Here is a 21,313-nt window from a genome sequence, read left to right as displayed (position 1 = left end):
CTGCACTCGCCAGCCATGAGCCTGGCTTCTGGCTGAGCTGTGTTCCCCCTGTGGGAGCACACTGACCACCAGGGGACAGCTCCTGTATTGGGCATCTGCCCCCTGGTAGTCAGTGTACACTATAGGGACCAGTAGTTCTGCAGTTCAGTCTATTTGCATATTAGACTTTTATTATATAGGATTTGTGTGAGCTCTTTTTTTATTTTTTATTTTTTAAAATATATTTTATTGATTTTTTACAGAGAGGAAAGGAGAGGGATAGAGAGTTAGAAACATCGATGACAGAGAATCATCAATCAGCTGCCTCTTGCACACCTCCTACTGGGGATGTGCCCGCAACTCAGGCACATGCCCTTGACCGGAATGGAACCCAGGACCTTTCAGTCCACAGGCTGACGCTCTATACACTGAGCCAAACCGGTTTCAGCTGTGTGAGTTCTTTATTTGTTAAAGATACTAACCATTTATTGAATATTTGCTGCAAATACATTTTTGCCAGTTTGACTTTTAAAATCTAGGCTTATTATGATTTCCCCTGTAGCCACATGGATTCCTTTAGATGCCCGTTTTCTTCCTCTTTGGAATTCTATGTTATTTTTATTGCTATAATTTTTTTAAGAGTCTCTTATTCTTGTTATGTTTTCTTCTAGAGTTTGCAGCCATGAGAACATAATGGCTTCGCTTCTAACTTTATTTTTTTAAATATCTTTTCCTTTATTTGAGAGAGAGAAAGAAAGAGAGAAACATGAGCCCATAATCATCAGCCCACAAGGTGCCCTGACAGACAACCTAAACAGCAACCTGCAAGTATACAGAACAGACATCCAGGCCTGGCCTCAGGCTTTTCACTCTTTGTTGTTAATGCTTATAAGAGTCAAGTGGTTTATTACGCTAATGAGCTCATAGTTTCTGAAAGAGGCTGAAGATTCTCATTTAGGGTTTTCACAGGACAGTGGCACCTCTCAGAACCCCTACTCCGAGGAGATTCCCTTTCAACAATAATAACAGAACAGCTGACACTGAATGGCCACTTACAACAGCCCTGGCACTCTTCTCAGTGCTTCACCTGGCGGCCTGGTTTGGTCAACAACGCCAGGAGGCAGGCACTATTATTCTCAGTTTTCAGATGAGAAAACAAAGGCCCTGAGTGGTTAAGTGATTTTCCCAAGTGCAGGGCAGAGCTGGGGGCTTTTGGGGGACAGATGTGCACACAGATGGCTCAGGGATTCCCGGCATGAGTGACAACCAAGGCAGGACAGGACAATGCCGGGCAGAGGGAAGGCAGCGGGGATTGCTTAGGTCCTAGGAGACTCAGGGAGCACGTGGTGGGACCTTGCTGGGCTGCTGACCCTCAAGGGTTTCATATTGTAGAGCCGTTTTCCCAGGAATCCAAGCTCTTCCAGGGGCCCCAGAACATGGAGCAGGCAATTGCCACACCTGCCCAGATTGCCAGTTGAGCCCTGGGGTTCCAAGCCCAGTGAGGGCAGGGGGCAGAAAAATCACAGTGGCCACAGTGAGGAGTACCTGTCAAGCACTGGGCTGAGGGCCTTACATGCATAATCTTATGCACACCCTGTAACATGCCGGTGAGGCTGGTACTATTATCACACCCATTTTATAGATGAGGAAACCAAGGCTCAGAGGTTTCACAGCTCTAACTGGCAGAGTCTGTGTGACTCCAAAGTCTGTATATCGTCACCAAGTCCCTCTGCTACCCCTGACCCTCGGGTGGGTGGCATTGCCAAGACTAGCTTTTCTCTTCCTCCTGCTCTGGGACACGCAGTGATCAGCAGAGCTGGGCTGAGGAGAGACGGCTCTGAGAAACCCCGCTGGGGATCTGGCCATCACTTCCAGATGATAAGGAAAAAGATTTGCCATTTCCGGGCTGTTCTATTGTAGCTTCTTCCCACTAATGGAAACTGGTACGCCATTAGAGTCTACAGGCCGGGGTGATGGATGAAGAGGTCGCCATTCTTACCCGTTTGTGCCCCCAGTTGGGGTCACCCTCTGTGTGTGGGGCAACCAGTGGGGCGGGGCCTTGGCCTGGTGCCGCCTGCATCCCCACCACCCACCCGAGGTTCCCAGATTGCCATTAGGGATAGGAGCCTGCCTGCTCTGGGGAGGGACCGAGAGGTGGTCAGTGCGTCTCATAGTGACTGGTCAAGTGGTCGTTCTGGTCATTCCCCAATTAGGGTCAATTTGCATATTACCCTTTTATTATATAGGACAATTGATGTGAACAATACTCTACTTGAGAAAGAAAAGTAAGGAAAGGAAAGTACAGAAAGAAAATGGAAAGAAAATAAAATAGGTAGGATAGGGGAAGGGAGGAAAGGGGAAAGGAGGGGAAAGAGGAAAGAGGAGAAATAAATGAACAGCATGGAGAAAGAAATTAGGATGGCTTTTTTAAAAATATATTTTATTGATTTTTTTACAGAGAGGAAGAGCGAGGGACAGAGAGTTAGAAACATCGATGAGAGAGAATCATCGATCAGCTGCCTCCTGCACACCCTCCACTGGGGATGTGCCCCCAACCAAGGTACATGCCCTTGACCGGAACTGAACCCTGGACCTTTCAGTCTGCAGGCCGACACTCCATCCACTGAGCCAAACCAGTTTCAGCTAGGATGGCTTTTTCTTAAGTTCAAAGTATCTACTATTTGAATTTACAGAGAAGGAAAAGGGATTGAAAGAGGATTTTTAAATAGTGTAGAATTTCAGTCTAGTGAACAATATAATTCATTTTAATTTTACCAGCATTCACAAAACAGCTGTTACAGATCTTTTGCCCATTAATAAATGAATACAGAATTAAGACCAACCAAAGGGAATGGATGCACTTACTTCTTCACAATCTTTGTTCTATCCTGTCTAGTAGTTTTTCCTCCTCAAGATCTAATAGATCCAACCAGAAAACAGAAACAGATATTTCAAATCCAAGACACAAAGAAATTCTCCTTTCCATTTAATTATAAATATTATTTCTTCTATTTTCTTTTCTTTAATGGAATCTTTAGCACATACTTTAGCTATATATGTATAGCTTTTCATATACTTATATCATGTAACATTTGTTTTTAATATTTTATTTTATTTTTACTGATTTCAGAGCGAAAGGGGGAGGGAGAGAGAGATAGAAACATCCATCATGAGAGAGAATCATGGATCAGCTGCCTCCTGCAAGTTCCCCACTGGGGAATTGAGCCCACAACCAGGGCATGTGCCCTTGACCAGAATCGAACCTGAGACCTTTCAGTTCACAAGCCGATGCTCTACCCACTGAGTCAAACTGGCTAGGGCCCAATATGTTATTTTAAAGCTCATTTAAAAGTTCTATGCAATTCTGACATTTTACTGAGTCAACTTACTTCTCTCAAGCACACAAACATAAATTGTCTTGTAAACTCCAGACACTTTTTTTTCTGGGGGGGCGGGGGGGGGGGGAAAGCCCAGTTTTTTTCTTTTGTAATACAGGAAGCATTTCCTGGAGATTAGTCATTATTTTGACTTGCAAATTTGGAGAAGTTGAGAGAAATTAGTAAAGTAACTTGTGACATCCCACGTTCGGTTTGGGATTTTTGGAAGTGGTTCGGCTGCTGTCCGGATGACAGCGCTAGTGAGTCAAGCTGCTGAGGGTGATCTAAACAAACACTGCCACCCTATAAATGTGGGGCTCCAGAGGGAGAACCTAGAAGAGGGTAAGCAAAGAGCAAGGCACTAAGACAACTCAGATCTGAGTGCAGCCTGGAGCAATGAAGAATCTCCCTGTGCTACTGCTGCTGCTGAGTCTGGCTGTTTGCTCAGCCCTTCCACTGAATGGAGCTGCAAGGGATACGGACGACACCATGGACCTCGTTCAGGTAACTAAGGGAGACAGCCTGCAAGCTCGTTCACAGGGCCAAGTGGGGAAACCACCTCTGCTTCCCATTCATAAAACTCGTGCAGAGAGATTTGAATTACGGCGCAGGGCTCATTCAAGCGCAGAGAGTTATGTAGAGTGCTGCATGTGGGAGAGGTCTCGGTTTCCCACTGTTCTGGCACCTCCTGTCATGTTGAGCAAAAGGAAAACCAGGTGTTTTCCTAAAGTTACAGACAGCATAGTAAGGAGCCTGGAGGAAAGGTATCTTGCTTTGGGATTTCTTTAGGGTTTTGTTGTTGTTGTTGTTGTTGTTGTTGTTGTTGTTTTAGTCAGAAAAAATAATGGGATTTCATACATGCATATGTATGGGAACCCTGCATACATGAGCCAGAGACCCCACCTGCAGGAGAGGCTCAGAGACAGAAATGGGATTGAGGTACATAAGATATCCTGAAATAGGGTATGAGGTAATGCACCTCAGGGGTCATTGCATGATGAGAAGAGACAATTAGTAAATAATAGTTTGCCCTCACATAGAGGTGGGTCCAAAGGTTATCGTTGGGAGTATTATGTGGGCAAGCCCTCTAATTCAGATTCTTCTTGGATGCTAAGGGTGGGAGGCAGAAGGTTCCCTGGAAATTAAAAGTGGCAGGCTGAAGTTGCTGTTAGCACAAAGTAATCTGCATATCACACAGGCACATTTTGGGGTGAATTGTTCTGGACCCCCATAGGGAAACTTTGGGTATTTTAATCCAATGCACAATAAACTAGATCTTTATGTTGCTAGTGTCATGTTTAGACACAGGGATTTGTCCATTTCCTTTTCTTAAGCCAAGATCTTGTGAAACACATAAAATAGAAAATTGAGGGACCTGGGTAAGTATACCTGAAATATACAATTATGCCCAAAGAAGTAGGTTTGTTTTTTCTCCTTTAAATTGATTAGATCTATATTTAAATGTTCTACTTAATTTCAATTAACTTTGGTAATAAACTAAGCTGTAGAGATTATTTCGCTACAAAGATAAAACAAAAGTGAAGAGTCTGTAATTAAAAAATTAAACAGAATGTGACACTTATTTCAGTAAACTGGAGGAATACTCCAGACATATTAAGTGGACAACTGCACAAATGTCCTCCAAAGGGCTAAAAAAAATGCTAAAAATGACCTAAAAACTACACATTTTATCCAATAGCACTACCTAGAACACTACTACAACCTTCCAAAAGACACAAAACAGTTTGTTAGAAGGAAGGACAGTAGCCCTGTTGTTAAAAAAATCCAAGAAATGCAGAAGTTCATGGGGCTGACGGTGACGGGGAAGCTGGACTCAGACACGCTGGAGATGATGCGCAAGCCCAGGTGCGGAATCCCAGACGTGGGAGAGTTCAGGACCTTTCCCGGCATGCCTAAGTGGACGAAGACTCACCTCACCTACAGGTAACGAATGGGTCCTGAGAGGTTTCCACATTGTACTGAGATTTTATAAGAGGCTATGTCAGCAGAAAATATCTTCTTCAACTGTTCTCATTCAGGATTGTGAATTACACACTGGATTTGCCAAGAGATGCTGTTGATTCTGCCATTGAGAAAGCTCTGAAAGTCTGGGAGGAGGTGACTCCGCTGACATTCTCGAGGGTGTGTGAAGGAGAGGCTGACATAATGATCTCTTTTGCAGTTTTAGGTAAGAAACAAACAAACGAAACATGAAATGCATCTATGTACTTGGTGGTATTTTATTGGGAAAGTTTCCCAAGCGATTGTAGTTACCTCTCTTTCCAGTAATTTTTTTTTTCTTTATTAGCACATGGAGACTTTTTCTCTTTTGATGGACCTGGGATGGTTTTGGCTCACGCTTTTCCACCTGGGCCACAGAGGTTTAACGGAGATGCTCACTTTGATGATGATGAACAATGGACAAAGGACACATCAGGTTAGTTCTATGTCTCTCAGAATGATGTTTTGTTTTTTTTAATTTGGAAAATTCTTAATAACTAAGAACAGTCAAGGAATGGGTTGTTTTATATTTCCCAGTGGGTCAAGGACCAGCAGAATATATTTTTGTTGTAATCATTATTAACAACATTTTCAGATGTCTAAAAAATGTTTATTTTCTGTCTAGGAAAGAACATTATAGGAAGCATCATTAAGTATGTCTTTGATGAACCTGGTTCTTGTAACCATCAGTAACAACAATTGCTCATTATATCAAACTGCAGATATTCAAATTGTAGACTGTATCACATTGGATCTACACTAACATCTGCCTTGAATATTGATTATATCCAGTTGGGGAAATATCCCCCAATTACTTCTTTTCTCTTTCAAACAGAAATGAGAATTAAATTCCAGAAACTGAGGTTTCAGTTCAGGTTTTTCTGGTTAGAATAACATTTTACTCTCCCCACGTTAAGAAGGGTTATTGTGGATTTATCCTGAAGGAAAGTAGCAACCCCCAAATAAAATGTTTCTCCGTTTATAACTGGATTAGAGGCCATGGGTGAGGTCCGGCCAGCCAGCCCCAATCTGGGCCAATTGGGCCAGGCCAGCAGTAAAGAGGGGCTGAGGGGGGTTGCCCAGCCGGCCTCACCCCCTGGTCAAACTCCCAGGGCTAAAGGACAATTTGCATATAAGCCCTTTATTATATAGGATACTTTGAGGTATGGCTTCCAAAGTTTCAAACAATTGGCTAAAACAAATACTCCTGAAATTTAATTGTGATTTATAATAAAAATCCAAACAGAATTCCTCTAGAGAGTACTAATGTGAGGTTAGTTAATGCTGGATAAAAGCCTTTGTTTGATTGAATTAGCAACTTCTTCCTTCAAAGGAACATTTCCTGCAAAGTCACAAATGAGAACTTTGAAAATAAAGTCCACTTACTTGGCATTTCAATCCTAATTACCCAATGTCTTCCAATTTCACCATTCTAATTTATTTTTATAATATGAAGGGAAAAAAAATCTGAATACAGCATGTGTTTGTGTGGCCAAAATCTCTTCTGACAAATGCTAGACATGATTGGGCATGTTATGTCTTAAATTAATTGTACAAATTCCCTGACATCTATAATTATTATTTTTGGAGCCAACATGTACTAAATAATCATCATGAGGCAGAAAAATTATGCAGGCAATATTCTGATGGCAAATAATGGCAGTAAGATTGTTTAAGGATTTTATTTATTTATTTTTTTAATATATTTTATTGATTTTGTACAGAGAGGAAGGGAGAGAGATAGAGAGTTAGAAACATCAATGAGAGAGAGTCATTGATCAGCTGCCTCCTGCACCCCCCCCCCACTGGGGATATGCCAGCAACCAAGGTACATGCCCCTGACCGGAATCGAACCCGGGACCTTTCAGTTCCCAAGCCGACGCTCTAACCATTGAGCCAAACCGGTTTCGGCTGTTTAAGGATTTTAGAAATGAGATAAATAAACTGTGATTTATTCAATTTAGACCAGTGGTCGGCAAACTCATTAGTCAACAGAGCCAAATATCAGCAGTACAATGATTGAAATTTATTTTGAGAGCCAAATTTTTTAAACTTAAACTATATAGGTAGGTACATTGTTATTAACTTAATTAGGATACTTCCAAGCTGGCCTTTGCTAAAAACTCAAAGGGCCAAAGAGCTGCATGTGGCTCTCGAGCCGCGGTTTGCAGACCACTGATTTAGATTAACCAACAAAGGTTAATACAGCCAAACAGTGCTTAGCTTTTCATTGACAAGTGAAGAGAAATAAGTTTGTTCCATGTCAGAGTACAAGAAAAGGGACCTAGTTCTCATAAAGTTAACAGGCTCCTGAGAGGAGAATAGCTGGGCATGGCTAGACATTTTGTCTCAAAGACTGATGTCACTAATAGGCCTTGAAAAAACAGCCTGCCATGAAGTATGTAATCAGTCAATTGACTGATTAACCAAAACTCAATGCATAAAAAGCCCTGTGTGCTTCCTGAAAGTAAACAAATACATACACAGATGACATCTGTAATGTACATCTATTTAAGACATAAGTAACTCTTATTTATGATTTCCTAAATAGGGACCAATTTATTCCTCGTTGCTGCTCATGAACTTGGCCATTCCCTGGGTCTGGGGCACTCAGACAACTCTGAGGCTTTGATGTACCCAGTCTACAACCCACGCACCAACCTGGCCAGGTTCCGCCTTTCTCAAGATGATGTGAATGGCATTCAGTCTCTGTATGGTGAGTGATGCTGGGGAAATGAGGCATCCTAGCTTCCCCATGATGATGGTCAGGAAAGTTAGGGGAAGAGATCAACCAAAGGACATGTATGCGCCAGGGGTCCTCAAACTTTTTAAAGTGGGGGCCAGATCACGGTCCCTCAGAGAGCTGGAGGGCCGGACTATATGAACTACTAATTCCTACTGTAACACCTCGGCTGCGCTCACTGCCCAAAAAACCTGGCGGGCCGGATCAGACTCCTCTGCGGGCCGCATGTGGCCCGCGGGCCGTAGTTTGAAGACCCCTGGCAGACACCAGGAAGGTGAGGGCATGAATGGGGGGGAATGGGGAGATAAGGACACATATGTAATACTTTAATCAATAAAGAAAAAAGGAAAAATATAATAAATAAATAAATAAACAAATAAATAAATAAATAATGCTGCAGGAAGCATTTGCAGTCAGCTCCAAGCACTTTGGAGTGTTTAGAAAGTGTGTGCAGTAACAGAAGCATCACACTCCTCCTAATGTTTGCATTCTTGCATCTGTTCTCCTTAGGACCTCCCCCTGCTTCCCCTGATGACCCCGTGGAGCCCACGAAATCGGCAAGTCCTAAGACACCAGCCGCGTGTGACCCCACTTTGTCCTTCGACGCAGTCAGCACCCTGAGGGGAGAAATCCTGTTCTTTAAAGACAGGTCAGACCAGGAAATTGTATTTTCCTATCTCTTCTTTTGACGTGCAATGCTTAAAAATGAAAACAAAAGGAAACTCAATGGAGGCTTTTAGACATTATATACAAAAGTGATTCCTCTGAACTGAAATTATTTGGGTCTGGTGCTCCAATTCCCCCATTGTCCTAAAATTGTCCAGTTCATTTTTGAAGACGGACATAGCATGATTTAATTTTTGTCCTCTAATTGTTTCAAATGTTATAAATCATGGTTGCTTTTAAGTCAAATACTTACATACACATCTGCCTATCTTTCTGAAAACGAAAAAGTTGATATATACACTGTTTTACATGAATTGTGGGAATTTAAGGTTTATAGTCAGCCAATTAACTTGCATTGTAGGATAACTTTCTCTTCACAGAAGACAGTACTCTGTAATCCTATGGCAGGAGGTCCAGTGCAATTTTCTGAAGAAAAAAATAAAAATATTTTCCTCGCAGCAATATACCTGATCTCTGTCAGTATCAGCCTAGAAGCTGAGGGAATCGGGGGAGACAGGTGGGCAGGAAATTATGCTAAAGATGGAAGATTGGTTTTCAATTTCGCTTCTTTTTACATGTATTCCAGGCATGTTTGGCGCAAATCCCTAAGGACTCTGGAACCTGTATTTTATTCGATCTCTTCGTTTTGGCCATCTCTTCCTTCAGGAGTGGATGCTGCATATGAAGCGACTAACAAGGATATTGTTTTCATCTTTAAAGGTAATTATTATATAATAAAATTTTAACCTGTTGAAATAAACCCTCTCACAGGAAAACTGAATAGGCCTTTATTTGTTCTATTGTGACAAATTCTGTCTACTTTATTACTCCAGCTAATGATGAAATGGCTGAAACTGGTCTTGTTTTATTTATATATTTTACAGAAGATAAAAATGACCCCAGTAATATAAATTGCTCAGTTGTATATTCCCTCATTCAATCTGTGCTCATTCATTCAATGGGCAATTTTTTTGTTAAATGTACACTTTGAGCTGGTGATTAAATCTGGCTTCTGGTTTCCTCTTTACTATAAAATCAAAGGTGCTAAAACATATTTCTAAAGCCCAAAGGTTTTTAACTGTTATAAACTCCATGTGACTCTGAATTATTATTATTATTTTTTAAACAGGAAATCAGTTCTGGGCCATCCGAGGAATTGAGATGCAAGCAGGTTACCCCAGAAGCATTCACACGCTAGGTTTTCCAGCAACAGTAAAAAAAATAGATGCAGCCATTTTTGATAAACAAAAGAAGAAAACATACTTCTTTGTAGAGGACAAATACTGGAGGTAATATGCGATCGGAATGCCTTTGTATGGAGCCTAATTAGAGACAGGTTTTTTTCTTTTTTGTTACATTTTATTTATTTTTTACAGAGAGGAAGGGAGAGGGATAGAGAGTTAGAAACACCGATGAGAGAGAAACATCCATCAGCTGCCTCCTGCACACTCCTTACTGGGGATGTGCCCGCAACCAAGATACATGCCCTTGACCAGAATCGAACCTGGGACCTTTCAGTCCACTGGCCGACGCTCTATCCACTGAGCCAAACCAGTTAGGGCGAGACATGTTTTTTCTCTCTAAGGAAATCTCCTCCTCACACAGCTCTCAGTGGGAAGACTGGGGTCTTAGACAAATGTGGAGAAGTGCTTACACTAAAAAGCAGTGTCTGGTAACAGGCATTTCATGAGCTCTGCTGTTTTGAGTCCCATGTACGATAGGAGGGAGCTTCCCTTTGTGCCCTTGCCCAACCTGCCAGAAGTGCCCTCTTCTCTCCTACTCCTGTCCCTCCCCCACCCATCCTCAAGTCCTGGCTCAAGTCCCACCACCTCTAGGAAGGTTTTCCTCCTGGACTCCAAACCCAACTGGGCTTTTTTTCTTTGAATGAAGCCCTGAGAATCCAGGCCGTTGTCCCAAAGGTCTAGTCAATGTCTTGTTGGGTGTTTATCTTGTCTTACCAACTTTACTATGTGATTCTCAACGGTTTCCTTAAACCTCACTGACTAATTGCCTAGGCCTTGTTTCAGAGGACAATGAGCAGAGGCAGTCTGGGTTCATGGGAAGAACCCAAGACTCATAGAGAGGCTGATTCCCAGTCATCTGCCCAGACTCTGAGACATCTGAGCAGACCAACCCAGGTCCATTCAATAAGTCCAAAATGCATTTACTGTGCTTTGTTTCTTGTCCTAATCCCATTTTCCAAGAGACCGACATAGAAAACTCAGTCGTGCAGGGTGGGGAGGGCACATATGAGCCAAGTATGATGGAGAACTTGAAATTTGTATTTAGATGAATGATCCCACTCCCTTTATGCATCTGTTCATACCTTCATGTCCTTGTGATAGAAAAAATTATTAAGGTTCTTTATGCCCAGGCTTAAGAAATATAATAATGAACAGCATTTGCTAGATCAAAATGTTGCTTCTCTTCTGGGGGAAGAGAATTTAAAAATATATATATTTTTTAAGAGCTAAGTTTACAGTACCACTGAAGTCACATATTTCTGGAGTGTTAAACATGTTTATCATTTACTTGCGGTACTTGGAAAGTTTACTAGAATTCCACATTAAACCTAACATGGTTTAAGAATTTTGGTAACGTGGCCTCTAGGCAATGCTGAGCTGCATTCTTTTATTTGGTGCAGATTTGATGAGAAGAAACGGTCAATGGATCCGGGGTTTCCCAGGCAAACGGCGAAAGACTTCCCAGGGGTTGGTCCAAAGGTTGATGCTGTTTTTGAAGCATTTGGTAAGTGACAGCTATTTTGTTGGCAATAATAAAATAACATTTTACAGCTTGAAACATTTTATAGCTTCAGAGGGAAGAGAATTGGAATAATTTTTAATGGCAGGTTTCTTTCGCCAGTTATCTCCTCCCTTCCTAAGTTTAAATTTACAAATTTTTAACCAATCATACAAATCTATGAATTTTTAACCAGTCATATAAGTAAGTTGTTCTGAATTATGAAGGTATTTAACACAAATTTCTCCACTTTTCTTTATATGTCTAGATAAGATTCAAAGTCAGTACAAAAATCCCCTCATGTGGTATGGCCAGACTTAACACGGGCTGGCTGGCTTTCTCCTCCATGCCACGCTGGTGCTGCTGCTAATTCCCAGGGGGATTTTCTCCACCTTTCTTGAGTAGTCAGTCGTTGGCCACATTAGTCAGTTGCAAATACTTCTATTTCCATGCACCCGAAGTATGAAAAGATTTTCTTTTCTGCTCAAACCTAGGTGGGTAGAGGTTGATGGCCTTTAGCTGCAGAGTAACCAGAGCACCAGGAAGGCAGAGCCACAGCGGCCCCCAGGGCTCCTCAAAGGCCAGAAATGCCCCTCCGGCTGCAATGTGGGGAACGGGGAGGAGGAGTGTTAGGAAGAAAGAAAACAAAGAGGTTATAATTTCCCCAGGAGCAGAGAATGTCCTCTGATTGGAAGCAGAATAACCCAATAACCCAATTGGAGCCTGGCAGAGCTGGAATGGAGTGCTGTCTCCATCCTTTTCATTTGAGCATTTAAATCTGTCTATCTTTCTGAACTGCAACTTGCTCCTGTAAAATGGGGTTGGCTATACTTTCCTAAAATGGACTGTTGCAGAAATAAGGGGGGAGAGGGGGGGACACTACATGCAAAATGCTTAATACATAGTCCCTTGTGCATATTAAATTCTAAAACACTTTGCATTCCTAGTGATCCATTATTCTGAGGTTTTGTATGTTGCCAAATTTATTTATTTAAAAAAAAAAATCTCACTATTTCCCTTGTCTGTATTTGCAGGGTTTTTCTATTTCTTCGGTGGATCCACACAGTGGGAGTTTGACCCCAATGCAAAGAAAGTGACACATGTCTTGAAGAGTAACAGCTGGTTTCATTGTTAGGAGAGAGGCGTAGGGAGGCACAACAGGGGCGTTTTAAAGGAAGCTGGTCATTCTTCAGAGTCTTTGTGAACATAAATGGTGCACTTTCTCTCGCACGCACACGCCGCAACTGGGAATGTCAGCGCGAACCAAACCGCGTGTCTCCCCAGCCAGCTTCACAAGTATTACCGGGCATTCGACCAGCTGCCGAGCTTGCACTTTGGTCACGTGGAGTGGGCATACTCACGTGCAACAGACCAGGGATTGTATATAGATGATTCGCTTGTTATTTAATAAAGAGGATTTTTCAGTTCTTTTGCTTTCTTGTTTTGTTTATTGTTTGTTTCAAGAAACAATGTTCCCACAGTCTCAGATACACTGTGGACTGAGCAGTAGGCAGCCTGGGGTGCCTGGCCACTGGTGGTGGGAAAGGGGTCTCCAAGGCTGTGGCCTCACAATGGGCTCATCCGGAACTGAGGACCATTTAACACTTGCCATCCCCAAGTGGAGTGTGTATGTGTGTGTGTGTGGGGGGGGGGGGGGGGGGGGAGGGCGCTATGAGCAGGATGCTTATTTCTACCACCCTGATATCATATGTTCCTGATAACCCTAGGGCAGTGGTCAGCAAACTCATTAGTCAACAGAGCCAAACAGAGCCAAATATCAACAGTACAATGATTGAAATTTCTTTTGAGAGCCAAATTTTTTAAACTTAAACTTCTTCTAACACAACTTCTTCAAAATAGACTTGCCCAGGCCATGGTATTTTGTGGAAGAGCCACACTCAAGGGACCAAAGAGCCGCATGTGGCTCAAGAGCCGCAGTTTGCTGACCACAGCCCTAGGAGAAAGATTTAAGGCAGTGGCAACCTTATAGGGCAGGGTCTGGGAAAAATTGAGAAGCAGAATCTTATCATTATAGAAAGTCACCTACTTCACACACTTCATTTTTCAGGTGGAAAAATTAAGCCCGTTCTTCATCTTTTCCTTTTACCTATATATGCGTCCCTTTCCTGCCTAGCAAACAAATTTGCTCATATCCTCCCTATTTGCACATAAACTATTCTCTCATACTCACTTTATATCTGTCCTGTTAGAAATCTATGGGCAAATGCTTATCTTAAGACAGATTTATGCCTTAAGTACCAAGTCGAGAATATCACCTGCCACCAAGTAAAAGTTCATCCATTCTTTAACTTATTTATTCATTTGAGAATAACTAACCAATCATACACTATGTTCCAGGCATTTTGCTAGCTTGTGGGCATAGGAGCCTGGGAAAATTAATACAACCCCACCCGTTATGGAGATTATAATCCAACAAGAAAGAATCTATGCAAATAACAGCAAACATGTATATGCAGCTGTATATTTAAAAAGACCTATAAAGAAAAAAAATGACTTCCTTGTTAGAATAGCAGCAGGATTTCCTTTGAACTAAGTGGTTTTAGTAGAAGTTTTGAGGGACTGGCATTAAGAAGGTTTTGAGGGGAAGAGATTGATAACTTGGACTATACTGGTCACACCGGAGAGTGAGAGACGAGAATAAAATATACAGATGAGATAGTCCATAGGATCCCATAATCGATTAGAAATGGAGTTTAAGAGAGAGGGAAGCGTCCAGAATAATTCCCAGATAGCTTCCTTGAGCACAAGGGTTGTCGGTGACAGCATTTACTGAGAAGGGGAAAGACTTGGAGAAAAGCAGTTTTGTCAGAAAAGGGTATGAGGAAGAATTGTTAGTTTTGCCAGGTTTTGAAATGTCTGTGAGATATACAAAGAGGCCTTGAGGTAAATGAGTCTGAACTCAAAAGAGAAGCTACCGTAACTATGTAACAGATGGTAACTAAACTTTCTGTGGTGATCATTTTGCTATACAGACATATATTAAACCATTGTGTTATATACCTAAAAATAATACATAGTATACGTCAATTAAATCTCAAGTTTAAAGAAAGAGAAGATATAAATATGTAGGCTTTATCAGCCTTTAATTGTTCTTAAAATCATGAGTATGAAAGACACCATATGGAAGATTTTAAGATGGAATTTTAATAAACAGTAATATTCTGCAATGAATTAGGTATTTATTTAAAAAATAACTTAAATTTATTTGGTTAGTTTTTGATAAATAATATGTAGCTACAACACAAATGTAAAAGTTAAAAAACATAAATAAATAAATAAATAAATAAATAAATAAATAAATTTAAAAAACGTTATGTAATGAAAAGTTAATTTTTTTCACACCCTGTCACAACCACCTACCATCTAGGTCCTTTTCTCAGAAGCAACCAACTAGATTCTTATCAATCTTTCCAAAGTTATTTTACACAGACACAAGCACAAATAATGTCTTTTGAAATTAAAATGCTAGCAAGAAATTCACACTGCTCTCCTTGTTGCTGTTTTCACTTAATACCTTGACAACCATTCCATATTATTATGTGTAGATTGTTTCACTCTTCCGTTGGCTGCTTCCTATGAAATAAAAATATAATTTATTTATTCAGTCTCCTTTTGGTGACTAAATTAGTAATTAAGTAAATGCTTATATCAAATAATTAAAATTTTAAAATACAAATAATAATAAAAAATTAAATAAATAGATCTATACTAATAAAAGAGGAAGGTGTAAATTGACCATGCCTTTGCAATGCCCACCATCCAATCAGGGGGGGTATGCAAATTAACCTAACAAAGATGGCAGGTTAATTTGCATATACAGGTGTGGAGGTGCTGGAGGCAGGATGCTTGCTGCTCTGGGACTCTGGGCAGTGTGGGAAGGTGGAAGCTGGAGTGAAGGCAGTGCCAGCAGCCAGGGGAAGAAAGGCCCATTCTTGCACAAATCTTCATGCATCAGGCTTCTAGTTTGAAATAAATAGAAATATTGCATAAAGAAAATAATTTAATAATGTATTAATATAAAGTACACACTTGAAAACCACATACCGTAATATATTTGAAATAAGAATAAATTAAATAAAATTGGGTACATCAGAAGATTGTTTTCAGTGTTTGGTGTATCAGTACATTATTTTCAACACTTTGCCATTATTCCCAGTGCTACAATGAGTATCCTTGAGCACACTTGCATATCTGATGAAAAATTTAATCTTCAAAGGCTGAGATGGAGGAGCAGAAAAACTATTTGCTAAATTCTCCACCATCTGGCCCATTGGATGCTCTGTATAGTAGCATAATTGGTGGAGTAACAAGAGTTGAATTCTAATTGAAGTAGGTAGAAATATTGGTAAGTTAAAATGCTTTTGGTTACAGGTAGAAAAAAAGCTTCCTGTAAAATAAAAATAAAAAAATATAAAACTAAAATAAAATTTTAAAGTGTATAAAAAAAGACAAAAGACAAGTGTTGGCAAGGATGTGGAGAAAAGGAAACCCTTGGCAGCAATGTAAATTGGCATAATCATAATGGAAAATAGTATGTAATTTATTTAAAAATTTAACAATAGAGCTAACACATAATCTAGCAATACACTTCTAGGTACATATCAGAAGGAATGAAATCAGTATCTCAAAGACATATCAGCACTCCCATGTTCATTACAGCATAATTCACAATAGCCATATATAGGAACAATCTATGAATGAATGAATGAATCAATGAATCAATGAACAAAGAAAAGGTGGTATATGTATATATAATAGACTATCATTAAGCTTTTAAAAACTCAAATCTTACCATTTGTGACAATGTGGGGAACTTGAGGACATTATGCTAAATGAAATAAGCCAGACAGAGAAAGGCAAGTATTGCATGATCTCATTTATGTGTGTGAACTTATAAAATTCAAACTTATAAAAGCAGAGAGTTTAATGGTGGTTGCTAGGTTCTAGGAGGATTTTGGTCAAGGGGTACAACATTTCAATTATGTAGGATGAAGTTCTGGGGATCTAATATACAACACCAGAGGCCTGGTGCATGAAATCCATACACTCGGTGTGGGGGTGGACATGGGAGAGTCCCTCAGCCTGGCCTGTGCCCTATCACAGTCTGGGAGCCCTGCGATGCATCATCCCAAAGAGGTAGGCCCTGCCCACCTAGTGGGGGGCTCCTCGATGGATCACCCCCACAGTGGGAGGCCCTGTCCATCCACTGTAGCACCACCATGGGGAAGCCTGGGCCTCCCCCTTCAGGGCAATCATGCATCAATTGTGCCCCTGCAAAGGGAGGCCCCACCCATCAGCCGCAGCCCACTGATTGGTGGCCTGGGCCTCCCTTTTTGGGGTGATCATGGAGCCTTCAATTGATTGCCCTGCCAGTGGGCTGGGCATCCCTCTGCAGGGTGATCATGGGGCGATAGCTGGGTGCCCGACCAATCACATCACACCTGCCTTATCTGGCCTGGTGCCAGTGGGTGTCATAGCATGGTCATCTGGGAGGTCCTCCAGATAGTCGATTTACATATTACACTTTTACTAATACAGATGGAGGCCTTAGCGAAGGTGTTCTCAACACATACACATACACACACACAGTAACTAGGTGGGTGATGGATGTGTTAATTAGTTTGATCATGGCAATCATTTCACAATGTATAGTTATATGAAAACATCATGTTTTATACCTTAAATTATACTATTTTTATTTGTCAGATATACATCAATAAAGTTGTGGGAAAGTTTTTTAAAAGTAAAAATAAATAAAAATAAAGAAGTTTATTTTTAATTCACATTGCTTAAAAGTAGAGTAATATAGCGGATTTTAGTTTCAATGTGGCTTCTTTAGTCTTAACTCTGTTCTCTGTGTCAGTTTTACCTTCAGGCTGACTATCTTTTCAGCAGTATAACATTTGTAGTCCCAAGAACCACACCCCACAAAGCACTACCCCTAGTCTTCAAACCACACCTCTGAGCCCCCCTCTGTTGGATCACATGGTCATCCTAAAACAACCAGTGTGGCAAGAAGGATGAGTCTGTTTCACCCCAGCCATGTTGCTGTCACACAGTGGAGTAGGGGAAACGATACAGAGGCAACAATCTCTGTCCATCCACTACAGACAGAATTTGGGAGGTGAGAAAGTGAAAATATAAGTGCAGATAATTCTAACAAGAAGTTGGGTTAGATATGAAGCAAAACATCCATTTTTATACTGCTAGACCTGATTCTAGTTCTTATGTGTGTCTGTTCCTGGTTGAAAAAAGAAACTAGACAACTTTTTATTTACTGAATATGTGTGTGTGTGTGTGTGTGTGTGTGTGTGTGTGTGTGTGTGTGTGTCTTTGGCCAGGCACTTGACTAGGGACTTGATATGTACTGTTCTGTTCGTTTAATCCTCATAATGACTAATGAGTTGTTGGTTTGTCTCAACAGTACAGAAATACAAGGTTAGGTGATTCAGTAACTTTGCCATGGTCACGTAGTGAGTGGCATATCTCCCTGGTTTCCAAGGTTATTGTCATATTTTGCCTAGGGTAACAGACAATAAATCAGCATGGATGGCCTAAGCTTTGACTCTGTTCTGAATTGGATGTTCTGCTACTTCATACTGCACAACCACAAAAGGTGGGGCTGACTCTTTCTCAATCCTGCAATTCAAAAGCCCCACAACCCAAGGGGCAGGGTTCTTCTATCTGCATCCGAACCTAACTTCTCCAAACTTCTCTGTGCTATCCCAAATTATAACAGACAGTGGGGAACCTCACGCCTGCTACTATTCCCCTCTGTGAATTCCCCCAAGCAGTGTTGTTGCAGAAAGACAAATGTGTTTGTGTGCTGACAAGCCATTCACCTGTGTTTCTTGACCCCAACAAGAGACCAAGACCAGAGACCAGACTTGTAATCTATGTCCGGACAAACCTAGCCCTAATGGTGATGTGGTACTGAATTCCAGAATGATGTTGAAGAACTGGCTTAGTTCCCTTGGCCTTGGAAACTTGGAGAATGCTTGCACTTATGGAAAGTGATCCTGTAACACTAAGTTGAGGAGAAAGGAAAGCAGAAGCTGGGAATCAGAATGGAACTTGGTAATAAGCCAACAGAATGGTAGACTTAACACAGATGACAAAAATAAAAAATAAAAAATAAAGATGCTGAATCAAAACAGATGGGTTTTGACCTCAGAAGCATTTTAAAAAGCCCATAACAAAAAGTTAAGCAACATGGAGACTCATTGTGATCCCATTGAGAATGGAGACAGTGGGAAGAACAGACTAAATCTGAAATCCTGCAGGAATAGTGTGAAATCAATAGTTTGTAAAACTGAAGAAACTGTTTCATTTGATAACTTGGAATTTGGGTAGAAACCTCCTAGAGTTGGTTAAAAGTCTTTTGTCTTAATCTATAATCACTAATAATGATCAATATTTATAACTTTAGGGTCTATAGACTTGAAATAGTAATTATCTTCCATTTGGTTGAGAGCAAATGAGCCACTTCTAGGAGGAGGATATATAATAAATATGTATAGACATGCTAATATTGAATACAATATTGAGACTTTTATTTACACTGTGGTATGTTTTGTAATCATTCTACTGTTTTGGATATGGGTTTTTTTTTTGTCTTTAACTTGTTTGAAAAATGTATGAGAATGTAATTTAATACATTCAATTATTTGCTTTATTATATTAATAACAGATACTTAAATACTTAAAAATACCTTTTGTGGATTTAAAATCTGCATAATAGTTTTAGATTATTTAAAAGAATTAGCTATATAAAAATCACCGTTATACTTTAAAGTGTTGATTAAAATACTACTTATGATTGCATATACTATTAAATTTTTAAGGATAATTCATTATTTTAAACATCTGATTCAACTAAATATTAATCAGAGATAGTGAAAGTGATAATACTTACTTTTATATACATTAGCTACATTAATAAACACAATAACAAGATTAAAAAATTGAACTTAAAGTCTTAAGAAACTTTAATATTTGCCTTTAATAAATTTTTAATTATAATACCAGTGAAGCTGTATTACTAGGCATGCAAAAAAGCTGCCCTCAGACATTAACAAATCCAATAGAAAGACTGATACATTTACTAGCCCTGTTTTAAAGCAGAAAAGAAACAAATATATATACTACCTCATTGAATTCTTATTTGTTTCTTTTTTTTTTTAATTCTCATTTGTAAAGTAGATATTATTAAGCCAATTTCACAAATATAAGGATTTCTGCTGCTCATAGAGTTTAAGTCATATCCTCAGAGTTATGCAGAAAATAGATATAGAGCCAGGGTTCTAATCCATCTGAACTGATATCAAGTTTATGTTTGATCCACTCTGCTACCTCCCTGCTCTTGGTCTTGACATGAACTTATCTGTAAATGTGATTAATGGCAAAAGGGACAAGGAAAGAAAAAAGTGACAAAGATAACTGGGTAAGACTTAGGAAAGAGAAGAAGGGCTTGACTCTGTTACACAGATTGAATCAAGGGGTGGGTTGAAGTGACATTCAAAAGTCAAAGGCTCACCAAAACCGATTTGGCTCAATGGATAGAGCGTCGGCTTGGGGACTGAAGGGTCCCGGGTTCGATTCCGGTCAAGGGCATGTACCTTGGTTGTGGGCATACCCCCAGTAGGGGGTGTGCAAGAGGCAGCTGATCGATGACTCTCTCTCATCGATGTTTCTAGCTCTCTATCTCTGTCTCTCTTCCTCTCTGTACAAAATCAATAAAATATATTTTAAAAAAAAGTCAAAGGCTCATAGCTTCAGGTGTTCCTAGAAGGCTGCTTTATACTACTTTCCCATTTCAATAAAGAATAAGTCATGTAATAAAATATTTCATGTGCATCTAAGGGTTTAGAAATATGGCCTGTTGTTAATTAAAAAAAAAATACCCGTTTCATACTTGAAGAACATATGATAATTTGTCAGTTGGGTTAATCCATTAAGAAATCACTGGAAAGCCTGATACCACAGGAAAGGGCATGGGTGACTCATAAAAGAGCTTGATCGAGGGCCTCCACATTCCTAGAACAACATGTGATGTGAGACCACAAATAGATTTTAAAGGCACAAAATAATTTTATACATAATTTTATACATCTGTTGCAGAATATTAAATCAATATCTTTGACAAGTTCTACATCTAAAAATGAAAATTTAATCCTTACATTTTTCTCTACATGAACTTGTTTTGAATTTCTTTTCCCACAAAGTTCTAGCATGTTACCATTTGACTCTGAGGCAAAAAAAAAACAGTCTTTTTCACAATGCTCTCAGCCCATTCCAATCTGGTGATTATTCAGATTCAAATCACATCCTCGTGAGTGAGTGATACTCTTAGGAGGAGAATCACAACCACAAGATTATAGTTTGTAGAAATTCAGGTAAAAAATTCTACTCTGCTAAGAAAAGACAGAAATGCTCCCTACCCTTTTGGGGTTCACAATTTGGGGATGATACCACTGATATGGAGAGAAATGCTAAGGCAGACAGGGTCATTTGTTCACTCTTGGCAATGTTCACCAAGCACTGCTGAGAGCTTGAATAAAACTGAACAAAACAGACAAAGATTTTTGCCTTCTTAGAACTTATATCTACAGAGAAGGCAGACAGGAAACTAGAATCAGAGACTTAACTGTAATGTATCATATATTAGAAGGAAATAAGTGCTAAGGGGAAAAAAAAGTAGAGTGAAGTGAGGGGATTAAAAGTGAGGAGGGCTGGGGTGGTGATGATGGGTTGCAGTATAAATAGTGCAGTTAAAGTGGGTCTC

The 21,313-nt window shown here is 40.1% G+C and overlaps 1 protein-coding gene across 1 annotated transcript; it reads left to right on the top strand.

The window, feature by feature from the left end:
- The first annotated feature begins 3,658 nt into the window (after positions 1-3,658).
- Positions 3,659-12,935, top strand: LOC118713270 (stromelysin-1-like). The gene is made up of 10 exons (XM_036427685.2): positions 3,659-3,860; positions 5,056-5,300; positions 5,396-5,544; positions 5,665-5,793; positions 7,909-8,073; positions 8,611-8,749; positions 9,353-9,486; positions 9,896-10,055; positions 11,411-11,514; positions 12,543-12,935. Exons 1-10 carry the CDS (start codon positions 3,753-3,755, stop codon positions 12,641-12,643), a joined length of 1,434 nt encoding a protein of 477 aa, XP_036283578.1. The 5' UTR covers positions 3,659-3,752; the 3' UTR covers positions 12,644-12,935.
- The last annotated feature ends 8,378 nt before the right edge of the window (positions 12,936-21,313 follow it).

This window comes from Pipistrellus kuhlii, unplaced genomic scaffold, assembly GCF_014108245.1.
Source record: "Pipistrellus kuhlii isolate mPipKuh1 unplaced genomic scaffold, mPipKuh1.p scaffold_m20_p_9, whole genome shotgun sequence".
Taxonomy (NCBI): Eukaryota; Metazoa; Chordata; class Mammalia; order Chiroptera; family Vespertilionidae; genus Pipistrellus; species Pipistrellus kuhlii.
The sequence above is the reverse complement of the archived record's forward strand: the minus strand, read 5'-3'. Positions and strand labels throughout refer to the sequence as shown.

Coding starts and splice junctions, on each gene's coding strand:
- LOC118713270 (XM_036427685.2), top strand. CDS start 3,753: ATGAAGAATCTCCCTGTGCTACTGCTGCTGCTGAGTCTGGCTGTTTGC. Junction 5,794..7,908: donor ATGGACAAAGGACACATCAG/GTTAGTTCTATG, acceptor TTTCCTAAATAG/GGACCAATTTATTCCTCGTT. Junction 8,074..8,610: donor TGGCATTCAGTCTCTGTATG/GTGAGTGATGCT, acceptor TGTTCTCCTTAG/GACCTCCCCCTGCTTCCCCT.